General features: G+C 38.7%; 3 protein-coding genes across 4 annotated transcripts in view; 2 read left to right on the top strand and 1 right to left on the bottom strand.

The window, feature by feature from the left end:
- aldh9a1b (aldehyde dehydrogenase 9 family, member A1b) overlaps window positions 1-4504 on the bottom strand; it is a 6587-nt gene extending 2083 nt beyond the window's left edge. The window contains exons 1-9 of the mRNA XM_016672858.1: window positions 4010-4504; window positions 3194-3339; window positions 2984-3113; window positions 2248-2382; window positions 1418-1614; window positions 783-923; window positions 486-674; window positions 324-411; window positions 50-191 (exon numbers count right to left, since the gene is read on the bottom strand). Coding sequence (XP_016528344.1) covers window positions 50-191; window positions 324-411; window positions 486-674; window positions 783-923; window positions 1418-1614; window positions 2248-2382; window positions 2984-3113; window positions 3194-3339; window positions 4010-4190 — 1349 coding nt within the window. The 5' untranslated portion in view covers window positions 4191-4504. The remainder of the gene's footprint in view (window positions 1-49; window positions 192-323; window positions 412-485; window positions 675-782; window positions 924-1417; window positions 1615-2247; window positions 2383-2983; window positions 3114-3193; window positions 3340-4009) is intronic.
- Window positions 4505-5410: 906 nt separating this feature from the next.
- On the top strand, window positions 5411-11162 carry uck2b (uridine-cytidine kinase 2b). 2 transcript variants are annotated; one of them, XM_007554935.2, is made up of 7 exons: window positions 5411-5556; window positions 7127-7286; window positions 8007-8103; window positions 8340-8482; window positions 8649-8746; window positions 9245-9293; window positions 9931-11162. In XM_007554935.2, exons 1-7 carry the CDS (start codon window positions 5452-5454, stop codon window positions 10065-10067), a joined length of 789 nt encoding a protein of 262 aa, XP_007554997.1. In that variant the 5' UTR covers window positions 5411-5451; the 3' UTR covers window positions 10068-11162. The 2 variants fall into 2 exon arrangements, with proteins under 2 accessions (XP_007554997.1, XP_016528365.1); XM_016672879.1 differs by lacking the exon at window positions 5411-5556 and adding an exon at window positions 5595-6940.
- A 272-nt stretch (window positions 11163-11434) lies between these two features.
- On the top strand, window positions 11435-15519 carry czib (CXXC motif containing zinc binding protein). Its single transcript, XM_016672880.1, has 8 exons — window positions 11435-11622; window positions 11715-11798; window positions 13423-13479; window positions 13566-13647; window positions 13731-13762; window positions 14550-14627; window positions 15141-15206; window positions 15360-15519. The coding sequence occupies exons 1-8, from the start codon at window positions 11617-11619 to the stop codon at window positions 15435-15437; spliced, it is 483 nt and encodes a 160-aa protein (XP_016528366.1). The 5' UTR covers window positions 11435-11616; the 3' UTR covers window positions 15438-15519.
- The last annotated feature ends 555 nt before the right edge of the window (window positions 15520-16074 follow it).

Here is a 16074-nt window from a genome sequence, read left to right as displayed (position 1 = left end):
TATATATATATATATATAATTTTTTTTTTTTCTTCAATCGCACGCTGACCTTGTAAAGACGCCTGCAGCCAGACCCAGTGTTGTGTTGTTGGCTCTCTGCAGAACCTCCTGTTCTGTTTCGAAGGACAGCACAGACATGACAGGTCCGAAGATTTCATCTCTTACACACGTCATGTCGTCTGTGCAGTCGCCTGTGGGAAGGTAAAGGACGGGAAACAACTTTATTTGGACAATTTCTATAAATCATGGTAATCTAAATACTTTATATGATAAAACAATCAAAGCTTAAACACAATATTAAAGGACTTTAAGTTTTGTTTTACTTAGGACACATGGAGTCATGTAGTATCCACTTTTAAGTTTGGGGTCAGATGGGACAAAGCGTTCTCCTCCACACAACACCGTGGCTCCCTGACAGCAGAGCATCACAACACACATCAGAGTCTTGACACACAGACGTTTGAGGAACGTTTTAAGGGACCTGCCTCTTTTTTCGCCTGTTCGACAAAGGACAGCACTTTGTCCAGCTGTGGCCGGCTGACCAACGCTCCCATCCTGGTGCTCTCCAGCAGAGGGTCTCCTATTGCTATCGCCTGGGTTCTTTTCACCACCTCCTCCACAAACTCGGCCAGGACATCCTTCTGCACGTACACCCTGGTGCCGTTACTGCACACCTGTGAGTTACATGCTCAGTCAACCATGCAAACAGAAACCAGCCGCGTTTACCGAGCAACTGGGCTTCTGAGCTACAAAGAAGTGAAAGTGCGGGATTCTCTCTCTACCTGGCCTTGAGACAGGAAGTTGGCCATGAGCGCTCCTCTCACAGCGTTCTCCAGATCGCTGTCCTTAAATATGATGAGGGGAGATTTTCCTCCGAGCTCCAAGGTCACCGGTTTGACCCCCTTCGATGCCATTTCCATGATCTGAAAGTTAACGCCACATTCAAGAATACCTGTTATTCATTCTGTCTATTGAAATTTCACAATTAAAGGGGCAGGATTATGCGTTTTTCAGCCACATAGTGCCACTTTATAGCACAATCAACAACTGTATCACCTTAAGTTGTTATGAAAGTGCTGCATCTATCAAATATGACTTAAAAAAATTTCATTTTGTAATTTAAAGGGGCAGTATTGTGTAAAATTGACTTTTTTGAGGTTTACATCATGTTGTAACAAGCCAGAAGCGCAGGTATTCGCTAATTGTTGTTGGCTAGTCTGAAGGATAATGACACTGATCCTTCAAGTCAAGGCTAGGTCAGTTTTGTACAACTGAATGGTTGCCACGGGAGATTAAAGCAACACTCCAGGTATGTTTTTGATGAGGGAATAATATTGCAACATGATGTAAAGGTTAAAAAAAGTCAATTTTATATAATACTACCTCTTAATTAAATGTCGTCAATAGAAGCTCTGACCTTCTGACCGGTGGGCACACTTCCTGTGAAGGACACCTTATCGACATCGGGATGGTGACACAGTAAGCTGCCAGTTTCCTGTCCACCCTGCACCACGTTGAACAGCCCCTCTGGAGCTCCAGCCTTAGCGTAGATCTCTGCCAGTAGCACTGCTGTTACTGGTGTGACTGGGGACGGCTTGTACACCATGGAGTTCCCTGTGTCGGAGGACAGGAAGCAGAACAACTGACGCCTAAATCATCTGACTTCTCCAGTCAAAGCAGTGTTCGGTCAGTTCATCCACCCAGGTCAAAATTAAGTGGTTCATGTTCATAGTTCATTACAAACTGACCTCCAACTTCTAATATGTATTTATTGTAATTTTTCTGCGTTAAAAGTTAAAAAAATAAAATAAAAATACAGGTCATGACATCATTCACATATTAGCATATGGATTATGTGGTTGACATGTTTATTTTTTCCTGTTGTCTTTGTTCGCATAAAGTATATTTATTTTATCACATGTTTAAATTCTGACTGGAAAACGGTCCATTAAGACAACACTTGTAACTTTTAACCAAGTCAGAGCAGATGGCTTTAATATGATTTTTTTTTCTTTATCCTTTCAGATTGTACTTAAAATATTTTGGTCATAAGAGGGCCGACACACCGCAAATATCCTCTTTCAATAGCTGCAGCAAAACGATCCTCTGTGTAATCTGGTAGCTTTAAAACAGCTCCAACTGCGCTTAGGTGTAGCTCAGCTAAACTTTTTCTTCAGCTAACTTGGCATATGCTGCGATTAATTTGGAGCAAAATATCTTTCTAGCTTCCAGAGGAAATCCCCGTACCACAGGCCAGGGCTGGCGCAGACTTCCAGGCAGCGATCTGGAAGGGATAATTCCAGGCGCCGATGCCCACACACACTCCCAGAGGCTCCCTGCGGGTGTAGGCGAAGGATCCCCCCGGCAACTGAACATGCTGTCCTTGGCAGAAAGGAATACAAAAAAAAAACAAAAAGGAGAAAATTACCGTGGTATGTATGAGATTCATAATTGATAAACACTTCAATTATTAAAAACAGGTTTAAATAATATGTCAGTAGTCAAATTTATGATATCTATCTAGAAATTCAACTCATGAAAAGTGTTTCTCACTAATACCAGAACCTCCTATGAATTATAGAAAAAAATTGTAAAACAAAATTAATTAACACACTGTTCCCAAAACTTGGGATGTGCAAAAATATTTTTGCCTTTGGCATCAGATATTATTTTTTAAGCAGGCTTGTTATGGCCATATACAACATGTTGATTTTTTTTTGCAGATGGATTTTATGATGGGGAAATTCAGCGATTTTCCCATAATAAAATCATGACATCATTCTTTTTTTTTCTAACCTAACCTAATCTTCTCGATTTCTTTGTCCTTGTCCCTTCTCCAAACCAGCTTTGCTGATCTTTGAATTTTTATTAGCAGTTCTGTACACCCAATGTGTAAGAACCCATTTTTAGAAAGTGTGTAAAAAAAAGAAAAAAAAAGTGACAAAATAAGCAAAACAGTCCTTCATGCGCAGTTTGCACCAACCTGCCAGAGTGCTGGCCAATCCGGCGTAGTATTCTATACACAGTCTGGCAGAGTCCACGTCCAGTCGGGCCTCTGTGATGGACTTCCCATTGTTGACCACCTCCATTTCAGCGATCTCCTCTCTCCTGCTCTGTGAACGACACCTGGGTGAAAATGCTTCAAGCTGTTTTGGTGTAGAAACGACGGGATCAACAAAAAATTTAAACACACCTCTATTAAATGGGCAGCTTCTATCATGATCCTCGCCCGCTCCATCCCGGACATTTTGCTCCAGGGACCAAAGGCCGACTTAGCAGCCTTCACGGCCTGATCTACTTCCTCTCTGCCGCATGGCTCCAACTGGCACAAGACACGGCCTGGAGTGGAAAAAAGAAACAGGCCATTCAAAACATCAAATGAATCGTAAGTCATTTATATACACCGCCTTGTAAAAGTATTGACGTTCTTTTTAGAGTAGAAATAGAAAATGAGTTCACTAACGATGCTTCAGTCCAATATTAACAACTGTATCGGATTTTTCAATATCCAGATCGGGTATTGGTGACAATGTGCCTGATCCATAAGGGCAGGTCTTTTCTAATTCTGCTTTGTGCTCTGAGCGATGTTGAGCTTTATTATTTATTTTACATTATATTTGGAATTCCTAATTGTACTTTCCGAACCATTTGAAAGAATTTGCAGGGTTTTTTTTATATGTTTGACCAAGGTAGACAACCAATTGTTTATTGTCAGATTCAGTTTCTTTATTATTGATTTTACATTGATTGTTATAGTCCTAAATGCACTGACTGCACAAATTAAAGTTGTTGTTTTTTTTTAACCGTTTGACCAAGCTCGTTGAAATACTGGTGTATTTATTTGTGCTGTACCAAAGTAAAATTTTAGTTTGCTAAATAACTAATCTAGCATTTTTGATTTTCAAGTTGCAAACTGATGTTGCTAAAGATTGGATCATCTGACAATAGTCTTCACACAACAATGACCAAAGTCCAGCAGTTAGGAAACGGGGTCAGGTGTGTGACTCACCCGTGGCTGGTTCGTAAACGTTTTCCTTCTCGCGGCTTTCTTGGCTTGTCCTTCTCCGTCCAGCCCAGAAGTTCAGCGGGACGGTGATGTCCACCGAACCCGAAGACAGGCACCTTACGGCGGCAGATACAGTCGGAGCTGTTTTAGGCCGCGACGGGAACGCGAGAAATCTTCGAAGCATACTTACACCGTCCCTTTTAATTCTACTTTCAGCAGAGACTGTAAAAAAAACAACTAAAACAACATACGGGTTAAAACCATGCAAAACCGTCCTTCTACAGCAACATGTGAAAAGTAAATATCAAACGGGAACAGTTCCTCCAGTCGTAATTTATACTGTTTTAGACGAGAACTTCGGCTCGTTAGTGCACTTACAAACAGAAAACGTCACATTAAATGTTGAGGTAGAGATAAAAGCTTCTACTAAAAGTGTTAAGTTAACTCTTCACCAGTTGTGCAGAGGTTTACGGGAGATGGAGCAAACTGACGCTGCTGAACAGCGACCCATAGACGGACGCAGATAGATGCTGCGAGTGCGTCAGGCTCGTATGTCGCCATATTGTGAGTGGCATTTACATAGTCTTTCCAGTGAAAAAAAAGTACAATTATACAATTTAAATAGCATAAAACAATTTTATGTGCCTAATTCCTCCCGGCCCAGATGTAATCAGACAGAAGAAAAACTACAATTACGTATGAATCCTGGTATTTTTTCAAAGTAACAAATAGAATGAATAAAAATAAATAACATCTTCATGAAATGATAAATGAAGGCACTTAGCAAAATTCCGAATGACACATTTTCAAAGCATTAAGTATTTGACTTAAATGCCCACAGTAACATGTGTATCTTTAACAGTGGAAATAACTTTAAGCAGTTGATAGAAAATAAGAAAAGGAGCAAGTGGCCTCCAATAAGTTTGTCTTTACCACAATCTGTCTGTCTGTCTGCACGTGTTTGGTTTAAAACAGGCTTGTTCTTTTGACCATATGTGGGTAGTGTTGCCAAAAAAATTTACTCAAGACGGGTGTTGCTTCAAAAAATAATATTGCTTAAGCTAAATAACAGTATTTTAGTTTTAGGAGAAAACTTGCCACTCAATATCACCAACATATTTATTCGTGGGCGTTGCGGCGTCTGCTCTTCTATATCTATGCTGCGATACCCCCCCCCCCACCCACACTATCCCCCCACAACCTCCCCGGAGCGTAAAATTCTATTTGATAGTTACGTTGTCCATCAAAATAAAACATTCAGGAAAATATTCTTTGGTCATTACTGAAATAAAAGTTATCTTTCCTGTCATAAAACTGAGCTCAAGTGAAAAACAAGTGCCCTAATTTTATAAATGTCGGCGTCGTCATAAACAACGGGACCGGAGTGGGAGGAGCTCCGTCACAGTGACGTTCCAGCGCAGCTTCTCCAACGGCACATTGCAAGTATGGCCGGGGACAGCGAATCACTTCTCAGGGACCGGGATGAGAGCACCACCGTTATTCGACAGCCTTTCCTCATAGGTGTCTCCGGTGGCACTGCTAGTGGCAAGGTTCGCCTTCTCATTTCGTACTTTAGCCGTTCTCTGAAAATGTCATAGTTTTTTATTTTTATTTTTAAAGTCACAGCTGACGTTGGCACAGTAACCGGATGCTAACGCTAAGTGAACCGCGTGGCTTGTGTGACGCATAGTTGAGGGTCTACGGTCGACTTTATTGTCTGTTCGCAGTAACGGTCCATTATATCAGCCGAGTTCGGCTACGTTATCAGCTGTGGTGCGGAAACGTGTTTATTTTCCCCCTTTTTCCATAGCTTTTGAATTAATGCCCCAGATTTCCTTTGGTGTACCTTGCAGCTAACTCATGCTGGAATTCCATCACAGGGTAGCTGGTTCGGCAAAACAATAGATAATGCTAACAGGAAACGGTGTTTGTAAACATAAGCGAGCATATTGAGTCTATTGTGGTTTTAGCGCTTTTTCAAAATAATGTAATATCTGTAGAACTTCTAACGCATTTCTAAATGTATGAACCCTTTGGGAATTATCAGTGGTAAACCGGGTTAAGCTAGCCTAGATGCTGACGTGAATAAGTTCCAGGCGCTCGAGGGAAGATGCCGAATAAAAGATTTCACCCACGTCCCCTTTTGTCGTTTAGATGCCGCGTGGGCAGTGCTGGCTGACGAGCGTCAGAACAGACGCGCTTCAAGATGTATGACTCAAATTCTGTCGCAACCGAACCCAGATAATAATAATATGAGCTCAACCTATCAGAAAAACCTACTTTAAGAAATAACCGGATTCAATGTCTGGATTTCATTCACAGAGGAAAGTTGTTCCAGATTCTGATTCCAGTCCGTACAGCTGAATGTTGCAACTTAAGCCCCGCCCCGTTTACTTCATTTCTTGTATCACGGATGTCATATCTCTGCTTGGCGACACAGGTTTGGACTTCCATAACCAGCGAAGGTGTTACAACCATGCAGACTTTCAGTTATCCTTCCCATCATCGGTAAACTTCACAATAAAATAATAGTTTAAGCAACAAACATTGAGAGGAAATTTTCTAACAATTTTGCAGCATCTGACCTAATGATACTTGTTTGGTTGGAAAAAAATCCAATTGGTCATCTCTTGTATCTAGAGTGAATCTACTGAGAACTAGTATGAAGAGATTGGTCTCTAAGCTCTTATGGTCAGCATATCAGTTGTGCCAGCTGGTATTACCAACCTGATTCCAGTGTATATCAACAGTTTGACCATCTTGTCTTAAAAAACAAAACAAACAAACAAACAAAAAAACTGCTGCATCTGACCAAAATTGACTCACCACTGCCACTGGGGGCAACAAAACTGATTGCTGCACAGTTTTATTGGCACAAAGACACCTAGGCCTCAGGAAGGGCTGGGAATGCCCAGTCAGCAATGGGCTGCTGAGGTTAGTGAGGGCACTGTCCATGGCCCACAGTGCACTTTTATTATTATTATTATTATTATTATTTTGATTTATTAGTAAAAAGCAAAGTATGTCCCACCCAGTCATTTACAATTTACTACATATTGATTTATTTGGCCATTCTGAATGTTTAATCCAATTCATCGGTGCCGTTGTCTCTTGTAACAGTCGTCTGTGTGTGAGAAGATCATGGAGAAACTGGGCCAGAACGAAATAGATCGCCACCAGCGGCAGGTGGCGATCCTCAGTCAGGACAGCTTCTACAAGGTGCTGACTCCAGAGCAGAAAGCCAAAGCACTGAAGGGCCAGTTCAACTTCGATCATCCAGGTATGGAAGCGCTCAACTGGGTCTGTCACGATAACACATTGTGATATTTTGTCTCAGAAATTATCGCAATAAACGATAATATTGTTGTGAGACTCTTTTTGAGCAAATCTCTCAAAGATAAATAAACATTAATTTCTCAAAGAATATTTAATTGAAAGACATTTTAAATATCCAAAATAAATAATTACAAATTAACAAAAGATTATGAAGTCTCTGTAAATAAACAAAACTGCCCTTCAAAGGGAAAAGAGAAATGAGCAAAACTGCCAGTTAGGCAAAATGGTGACTTTTCACCCATATTGAAGTAGTAGTATGCAATTTTTATAAATATGTTTTTCCCATGTTTTGTTGTTTAGAATGTCGTGACATGTCGAGTTCCTCCATTTCCTCCCTGAGCTATAATATTTCTGTCTGAAGAAAGAACTTACTGTTAACTAGCTTTAGCATTCATGGCTGACTATGCTAGCTGCAGCATAGCAGAGAAGAAGTGGGGGGAGAACAGTGACACATGGAGGGTGATTGACAGCACTAAGACCCGCCTCCTGGCTCTGATTGGTTGTTTCTAGTGAGATAATCCATTTCGTACCACGCTGACATAAAATGGTGACAATTTCAACAAATGTGCAAAAAAAAAAAATTCTAAAAGTTTTTTGAAAGTTAGGTGGCAGTGATCAAACGGTAAACTCATAACCAAACATATGCCTTTTTTGGTTTTTCTAGATGCCTTTGACAATGAGCTCATCATGCAAACGCTCAGACAAATACTTCAGGGAGAGACGGTGGAAATCCCAGTTTATGACTTTGTTACTCATTCCAGGTAAGCGTTTCCTCCTTTCTCTGCCCAGATCCCATTTCTTCAGCACCTCCCAGTATTGTGGTTTCCCATAGGAGAGTGTTTTCATAAACAAGTTCCTGACCTAAAAGGAACGCGTTTTTTTTTTTTTTTTTTTTTAAATTTTCCCCTCTGAGCTTGGGTTTTGTAATCAATCTCCAGTTGTTGTTTTTCCCTCCAGCCACAGAGAAAAGGGAACTTTTTTCTGTGTGTTGTTCCAGGAAAGAGGAGTTTGTTACGGTGTACCCGGCCGACGTGGTCCTGTTTGAGGGCATCCTCATGTTCTACTCTCAGGAAATCAGGGATCTGTTCCAGATGAAGCTGTTTGTTGACACAGACCCAGACACGCGGCTCTCGCGTCGAGGTGTATAGAAAAAGATCCAAGTGGACACTGTTGTCACTTGTTTAAAATTAATGTGAACAATGCTTAGAAAGACTGTGAGGTAACCAGCAGTAGTGAAAGGGTTGGAGTTCCACAAGGCTGTCTTGTAAATGTCTTATATGGTTGTTGTGTTTTTTTTTCCCCCCAGTTCTGAGGGACATTAATGAGCGTGGCAGAGAACTTGAACAAGTCCTGAGTCAGTATATTACTTTTGTAAAACCGGCCTTTGAGGAGTTCTGTTTGCCGGTAAGTGACAATGCAAGGATTTTTCAATTTTTATTTATTTTCAAGTTTTTTTGTTTTGTTTTAAGTTCTGTATAGTGAAAAATCATGGATATTAATTTTTGATAATCAAAAATGCTCAAATTTCTCACACCATCTTAACATTCGTAGATAAACCAGCCTGTATGAAATGCTATTTTTTTATGAAAAGTTCCTTGTAAGATGCTCCTTCCCATTCCTTCAAAAATTGATTACATAATGACCAGAACTAATAATTGATCAATTGGCAAGACAACTGATATTTTCAGATTTTTAGTATGTTGGTCACAGTGTTTGTAGAAAATCAGTGCTGCAGTGGCAGACATGAGCCAGTAGATGGTGCTGTTTTTCTGAGATTTATGTTTTTTCTCCTTTGCTTTTGGCTTGTTTCAATTAAAAATATAGATTGATAATAGCTTTAATTTGAACTGCATTGAAAATGTTTTGACTTGCTTTATCTTGAACTTTTTTCCCCCCTCCTAGACAAAGAAGTATGCAGACTTGATTATTCCAAAAGGGGCAGATAACCTTGGTAAGACAAGACTGATTGTTATGTAAATAAACAGTGGGATAGGTGAGGGTGTTAACTTTACCCTACAAGGAAAATGCAAACATTCTCCTGGGTTATGTTTTTGCTGCTCTCTGTAACTCAAATATAATGTTTTCTGTTTTTGTTTTTTTAAATTTGGGTCCAGACTTGGTTCTAGCACTGATGCACCCAACAGTTTTTTTGACATTACGTAATTTTGAGTCAATCTTGTTTGTTTTTTTGTTTGTTTTTTAATCAGTTTTAGTTTATTTAGTTTAGATCAGCTGTTCTACTCCTAATTACACTGACAGAATAAATTAAAAGTTGTTTTTACATGTTTGACCAAGCTTGATGTGTTGGTGTATTTAAGAGTGCTGTACTGGTGTAGAGTTATCAAGTAAATTGGTAATTTGGTACATTTATGTTTGGATTTAAAGAAACCCCGAAACATTTTGAGTCAATTCAGCACTCTTGTTTCTGTATCAGATCGGTATCGGCCGATTCTATGCCTCAGATATCGTATTGGCATATTGAAAGTGGATCATGCATACCTGTTCACCAGCCAGTTCAATCCCAAAAAATACTCTATACATTTTGAAGCTAATTTTCGTGGTCCACATAACTGTTTTCTGTTTTGCAGTGGCCATCAACTTGATCGTCCAGCACATCCAAGACATTCTGAACGGTGGACAGACCAAGCGTCAGAACGGCTTCATGAACGGACACAGCACCCCCCGGCAGCGGAGGACCTCGGAGTCAAGCAGCCGCCCTCACTGACGCCGTGGCCCCTCTCTTCACGGGGCGGAGAGGGGTGTGGGTGTCGCACTGTAAATAATGCCACCCTGGCTACACTGTATTTAAAAAGCGAAGAGACACAGAAGTAATTGAAATGCCTTGCGTTGAGCCCTTTTGTGATCAGTTGAGTTTTTTTTTTTTTTTTGTCAAACCTGAATTTAGATTTTCTTTTTGTTGCTTGGAAGGTAAAGAAGGGACCTGTTGAAACTGGGTTTTTCTCCTTGCTCTATTTTTTTTTAATGTCCCCATACTAAACAATGGAAGTCTTTTCTGGTAGAAAATAAAAACTGTTTTTTTTTTTATTTTTTTTTTTTATTTCTGGTAAAACTTGAAGCCCTGGTGTCTAGGGCAACCCTATAAATGTTTGAGAATTTGAAACAAACAAAACATATGGTTTAAAGTTGGCCAAAGGCAGGTCGATCTCTGTATTGACAATCTTGGGAGTGTTTCTCATTATTTTGTCAATGATTCGAATTGTTATCCACCTCAGTGTTTCACACAAGCATCGTCACACATCAAAACAAATGCTGGCAAGTTTCCAGTTAATCCAAAAAGGATCAAAATGCTTCTTTTACATTTAATTATTTATTGAAATGTAAATGATTCAAACAATGAAAAGGTAAGTGGTTATTTTATTTTAAACAAGATTATCTAAATTATTCTTCAAAACTTAGGTGCTTCTGCTCACATTCACACAGCCAAATCACAGCTGTGACATCATGACAGACTCAGGGTAATGCAATTGGCCTAAAATGCCACATCAATGGATGATGGGGGGTGGTCCGGGGAGGTGTTCATTGCCTCAGCAATAGCATTCATTCCAGATGTGTGGCAAACCACCATAATGCCTCGGTAAAGTTGCCTCAGGTTTTCATGCACAGCAAATCAACACTAGAAACCGGTCTGTTTTGGATAGGTTTTCAATAAATATTTTTTTTTTCTTTATGCCAAGACCTATATTTGTTATGTTGTGCAATTGAATGAATGAGTTGTGAATGGTTGTGGAGTAAGGGACTGATCGGCTAGTAGAAGTTGAATTTGTCAGTTGCCTAATGGTAAATAAACTGATGCAGACGAGTTTTGGTTTGGCGTGTTTCACTTTGGCCTGTAGAGGGAGCGCAAGTGGTGCTGACGTGTTCAGTAGCAAACATACATTCATGATATTAAGATAGTACATTTTAAGTCAACGGCGAATTGTTTTGCAATTTTTAATTCACAAACCTTTTCACAAATGTTTATTTGTTTTTGAAACGGACTTTTTTCAAATCGGGCTTACATATTCATTCAAACTAGGTTGTTTGGCTCCATAATGTTTGCGTATTTAGTTTAAAATTTTTTGTTAAAAAGGAGGAAAACTCAAATGTATTTTTACGTAAAACTGAGCGAGTTTTGGTAAGCCCCGAACAAATCAGCAAACTATTAACTTTAACGCATTACTCAGACCACTTCTAGTACGGGTAAGTAGTAAAAGTTACAAATTTCGAGGATTCCTGAACGCCTCACAGACGGCTGTCATCACTGGAGCGTCAAGATGGTGGTATGTGTCGCTCCTGCTGCAGGGTTCTGACCCAAAGCGCGCACGTTCGGCTCGTTCTGTCTCAGTTCTAACTCCTCTCTGTTTCATGACAGAAGTTCGGGCTGCAGTTTAAAGCCAACTTGGAAAATGTGACAAATGTAAGGCCGCTGGGGGAAGACTTCCGCTGGTTTCTGAAGGTAGGATGGTGAGAATGCTAGTCTGCTTTTATTTCAGTTTCAGTCTGTTTTTAATTCACTGTCGAAAACTGCTCCGTGTCCTCTGCTGATTGATCCCATTCAGTTTTAGATCAATGAGGAATTTAATTTGAGCTGCACACGTGTGTATAATGTAGTTTGCTGTGAAGCTGCCTCAGAAACGGCACCAGGCATGCTAAAAACAACCATGTGGGGTGTGGGGGTGCACTGAGTTTTCCTCTGCCATGTCAGCAGCATTCCCCATGACAGTAAAATGTATATATTAATATTCTTTTTTTCATAATTGAGCTGATGTTGCAGTCTATATTAAGGAAACCTCAATTTGGATTTATATGATCCAATCATCAAACTTGAGAGTGGAGGGGAGGGGAGGGGATTGCTTACTCTCTATTAAAGATCACAGTATGAAAAGAGCAAATGTCAATGAAATGTCAAAGAGTGATCAAAGGCAAAATAAAGAATATTGCGAAAAAAGTGGAAATATTTTTATCTTATCTGGCAGTTCAAGTAAAATCCGTACTGACAAACACACCTGGCTTCATCTGGGTTGTGGAAATAAATTACACACTTATACATGAAAATAAGTATCTTCACACATAAGTTATGTATTATGGCAGTGGCGAATCTGAAGACAAACAAAAACCCAAAGCTGACCGTCCTTAGTAAGAAATGTATGGAGGCATATTGGTGCCATTGTTGGTAACTGATGTCCACGGAGAAGTAAATTTATGCCAAGAAAATCAAAGAAACTTTGGGATTAATTTGACATATTTGCAAGAAAAAACTTGGATATTCTTTTGTCAAAGTTGTACATTTGTAAGAATAAGAGGACACATTTTTATTCTTGAGGACACACATTTGCGATATTAAAAAAGATGTTGTGTGACATAGCAACGTGAGAATGTTTTAGAAAAATAATTCTTACAGTTATTAGAAAATGTCCTAATATAATTAAGTCAGATCTCCTCTAAGGTAGAGGTGGTAAATGTAGGGGATGCACATCTTTTTGTTGCAAAAGTGTGACTTTAAAATGAGAGTAAAATTCTGAGATTTTTTCTGACAAATTTCCAACTTTATAATGTTGTAGCATATTTTGGTTATGATAATGTAAATGTATTCCTTTAATCATAGAAAAGTTGTCATTTTTTTCTTGAAAATATATTACTTCAACACCAGAGAATATCCAAGTTTTTTTTTCTTGTGAGTATTTATTTTTTATTTGTTTCCGTTTTAGTTACAACGGCCCAAATGCACCACCACCATAGCAATGAGAAGCAAAACAATGCTGTTGTTGCTCATTCTGTACTGTGTTTGCTTACAAGCAGGAGTTTAAGACGATGCTGAGATTTCCTGATTGCAATTTGATTTTATTATAGCATTTAAAAAAAGAATATTTAAAACAAATTGATCTTATATTAAAACCAATGTGAAGCAGTAAAAAGACATTGAAATGGACAAATACTGAAAAATACATAGGAAACCTTTGCGACCTGAACACACCTTGCAGTTGAAGCCAGGATGTAAACCACCGGAGCCACTTCATGTCCTGTCGTTCTCCGTCGCTCTGCTCACATGCTCGCTCTTCGTTTTCTCCTCCCTCCTCCAGCTGAAGTGTGGAAACTGTGGGGAGGTCCCGGATAAATGGCAGTATGTGACTCTAACGGTAAGTAGAAAAACTTCATTTTTTTAAATTTTTTTTTTAATTTGCCGTCCCGTGTATCAACGTTTCCCCGGTCTCTGTGTCGACAGGAGAGCGTTCCGCTGAAAGGAGGCCGAGGGAGCGCCAGCATGGTCCAGAAATGCAAACTTTGTGCGAGGGAGAATTCAATAGGTGTGCATAAGTGGGTCATTAAATGTGTCGGCTGCCTGTTTGAGACGTTTGAACTAATCGGAGGCCAATTTTCTCCATCGCAGATATCCTGAGAGACACCATTACCCCTTATAATGTAAGTGGACCGTCTGGTACCAGGTGGGATGTTAGATATGGCCTACCACGGCTCAGTTTTCCTAGCATACTGTTTTTTTTTTGTTTTTTTTTTAGGATTGAAACGATTAATTGGATTAATCATGTTTAATTGGTTATTGAAATAACTGTCAGTTAATTTAGTAACTGATTAATCATTACACATCAACTACACAGACACTTAAAGGCCATTTTCTGAAAGAACGATACACCCAGAGCAGTAATTAAACCAAAAAATATATATGTACAAATGAAAAACCTTTATCTGTAAAGATGCATCGTTTACGTCAAATGATCAAGCGTTCACTAAAGGAACACTGTCGTTGCATTTTGGGCTATAAGATGTTTATTTTCTTATTTGAAAATGGAATTAAATTGTTTGTATCTTTTGTGTATTTCTGATATTGAATAAAAAAGGTGATAGGCGATTGAATGAAAAATCAGTAGAATGTGACGATTTTGTTTTCCAATTAATCATCAGAATAATCAAATATCAAATCAAATAATCGTTAGCTGCTCTCAGAACCCATGTCGATAGTTTCGAGAACGTACACACGTCTCGCCTCCTGTATGTTCATAATATAATTCTATAAAACATATATAAATATACAAATATACATACACACATGAACTTCATTGTTTTCTTTTCGGATTATATAGTTAATTTTTTTCAGTTTTCCTTTTAAATCCATCTCCTTTATAATAAACAGAGTGTGTGAGCGTGTCTGTTTTTCATTCTCATGGCGCTGTGTGTGTTCTCTGGACCGAAGGCGTCGGACAACGAGAAATTCAAGACCATGGTGCAGTTCGAGTGTCGGGGCCTGGAGCCGATTGACTTCCAACCACAGGTGAGAATCTTTCTGTCTTTTTATTCCTGATCAGGCAGATTAATGACAAACCTCAGAGTTCTGTAAAACTCTCTCTGTAAAATTCTCTCTCCAGCATGCTTCATAGTCTACATTTAATTCAATTCAGTCTACAGAGTATGAACTCTTGTGGTATCTAGCTGCAAGATGTTAGCAGTTAAAATGAACCTTATATATATTATATATATTTTTTACATGTTTTTTCACTTCATAGTTGTATTTCGTATCATTTTTTAATTTATTCATAGACATATGAAAATTTAGGATCAGCACACTTTGACTTTTAAAGCTATTAAATCAAAGATTCTACAAACAAAGCTATATGCACTTTGTGACTCCGACTTTAGGATTTACCTGAAGTATTTTTCCTCTTCTTCTTCTGATCTACATAACAAACCATTGTCTCAATTTTTTTTATCTCTACTGTGGACAAGGTTGCTCTCTTTTAATAAAGTTTGAATTGAGTTGAATATAACACCACCTGTCCTCCTGCAGGCCGGTTTTGCTGCAGAGGGAGCAGAGACTGGAACGCCGTTTCCTGAAGTCAACCTGCTAGAAAAAGTAGGAACATTGTGGCCACCTTGTCCCAAAAGTTATTTTGTTAGATTATTAATCCAGTATCTGTTCCGACTGTTCCTGAGAGTGTTACTTTTCTTTCTCAATATGTCTATTTAACGTCTTTTTTTTTTAATGTCCTCATGTTACATGTTTTAGGACTGGAACGACTACGATGACAAAGCCAAGGAGTGTGTGGGAATTTATGAGGTCACACATCGATTCATCAAGTGTTGATGTTCCTTCACGTTTCTTGGATTGTGCTCAATAGACATGAACCTTGTGCATTATTTTAATAAAAGTGAAGATGATGACTTCAGATGTTTTTTTTCTTCATCATAGTTCACTTTTAAATACATTTTCTTCAAAAGGTATTGATTATAAATATATTACAACTTTAGTTTTTCACATGTTTTTTCACAAAGGCTGATAACTGGCTTTCCAGTCAGGTGAAGGTTGATTGATTTACTAAGTGACTGTTTTTTTTTTTGTTTTGTTTTTTTCAAAAGGTGAACTTACAATTCTTAAAGCTAAATTAAGCTGTTTTAGATTACATTTTTGGTTTATCAAATATCACAGTGGACATTTTTTCCACCTATCGGGTCTTTTTGTTGAGAGACTTATTGTTTGTAATGTAAAATGAGCATTTAATATCTAAAAGAAATAATCATAATCTCTGTTTGCCTTGCATATACACATAATTTAAAGCACACCTTTACGGTAATGCGGAGGGATGTAAGCCACAATTAAATAAGGCCTCAAAAATATCAGTAAATAAAATTATAATCATATAAGCAAGCAATTTATTAAATGTGGCATTAGTAAGATTAATTTGACTACGTGGTTCTGAATGTTCTCCTGTTCTGGGTTAGAC

Source organism: Poecilia formosa, unplaced genomic scaffold (assembly GCF_000485575.1).
Source record: "Poecilia formosa unplaced genomic scaffold, Poecilia_formosa-5.1.2 Scaffold67, whole genome shotgun sequence".
Taxonomy (NCBI): domain Eukaryota; kingdom Metazoa; phylum Chordata; class Actinopteri; order Cyprinodontiformes; family Poeciliidae; genus Poecilia; species Poecilia formosa.
Note: the sequence above shows the minus strand (reverse complement) of the source record. Positions and strands in the feature narration are given on the sequence as shown.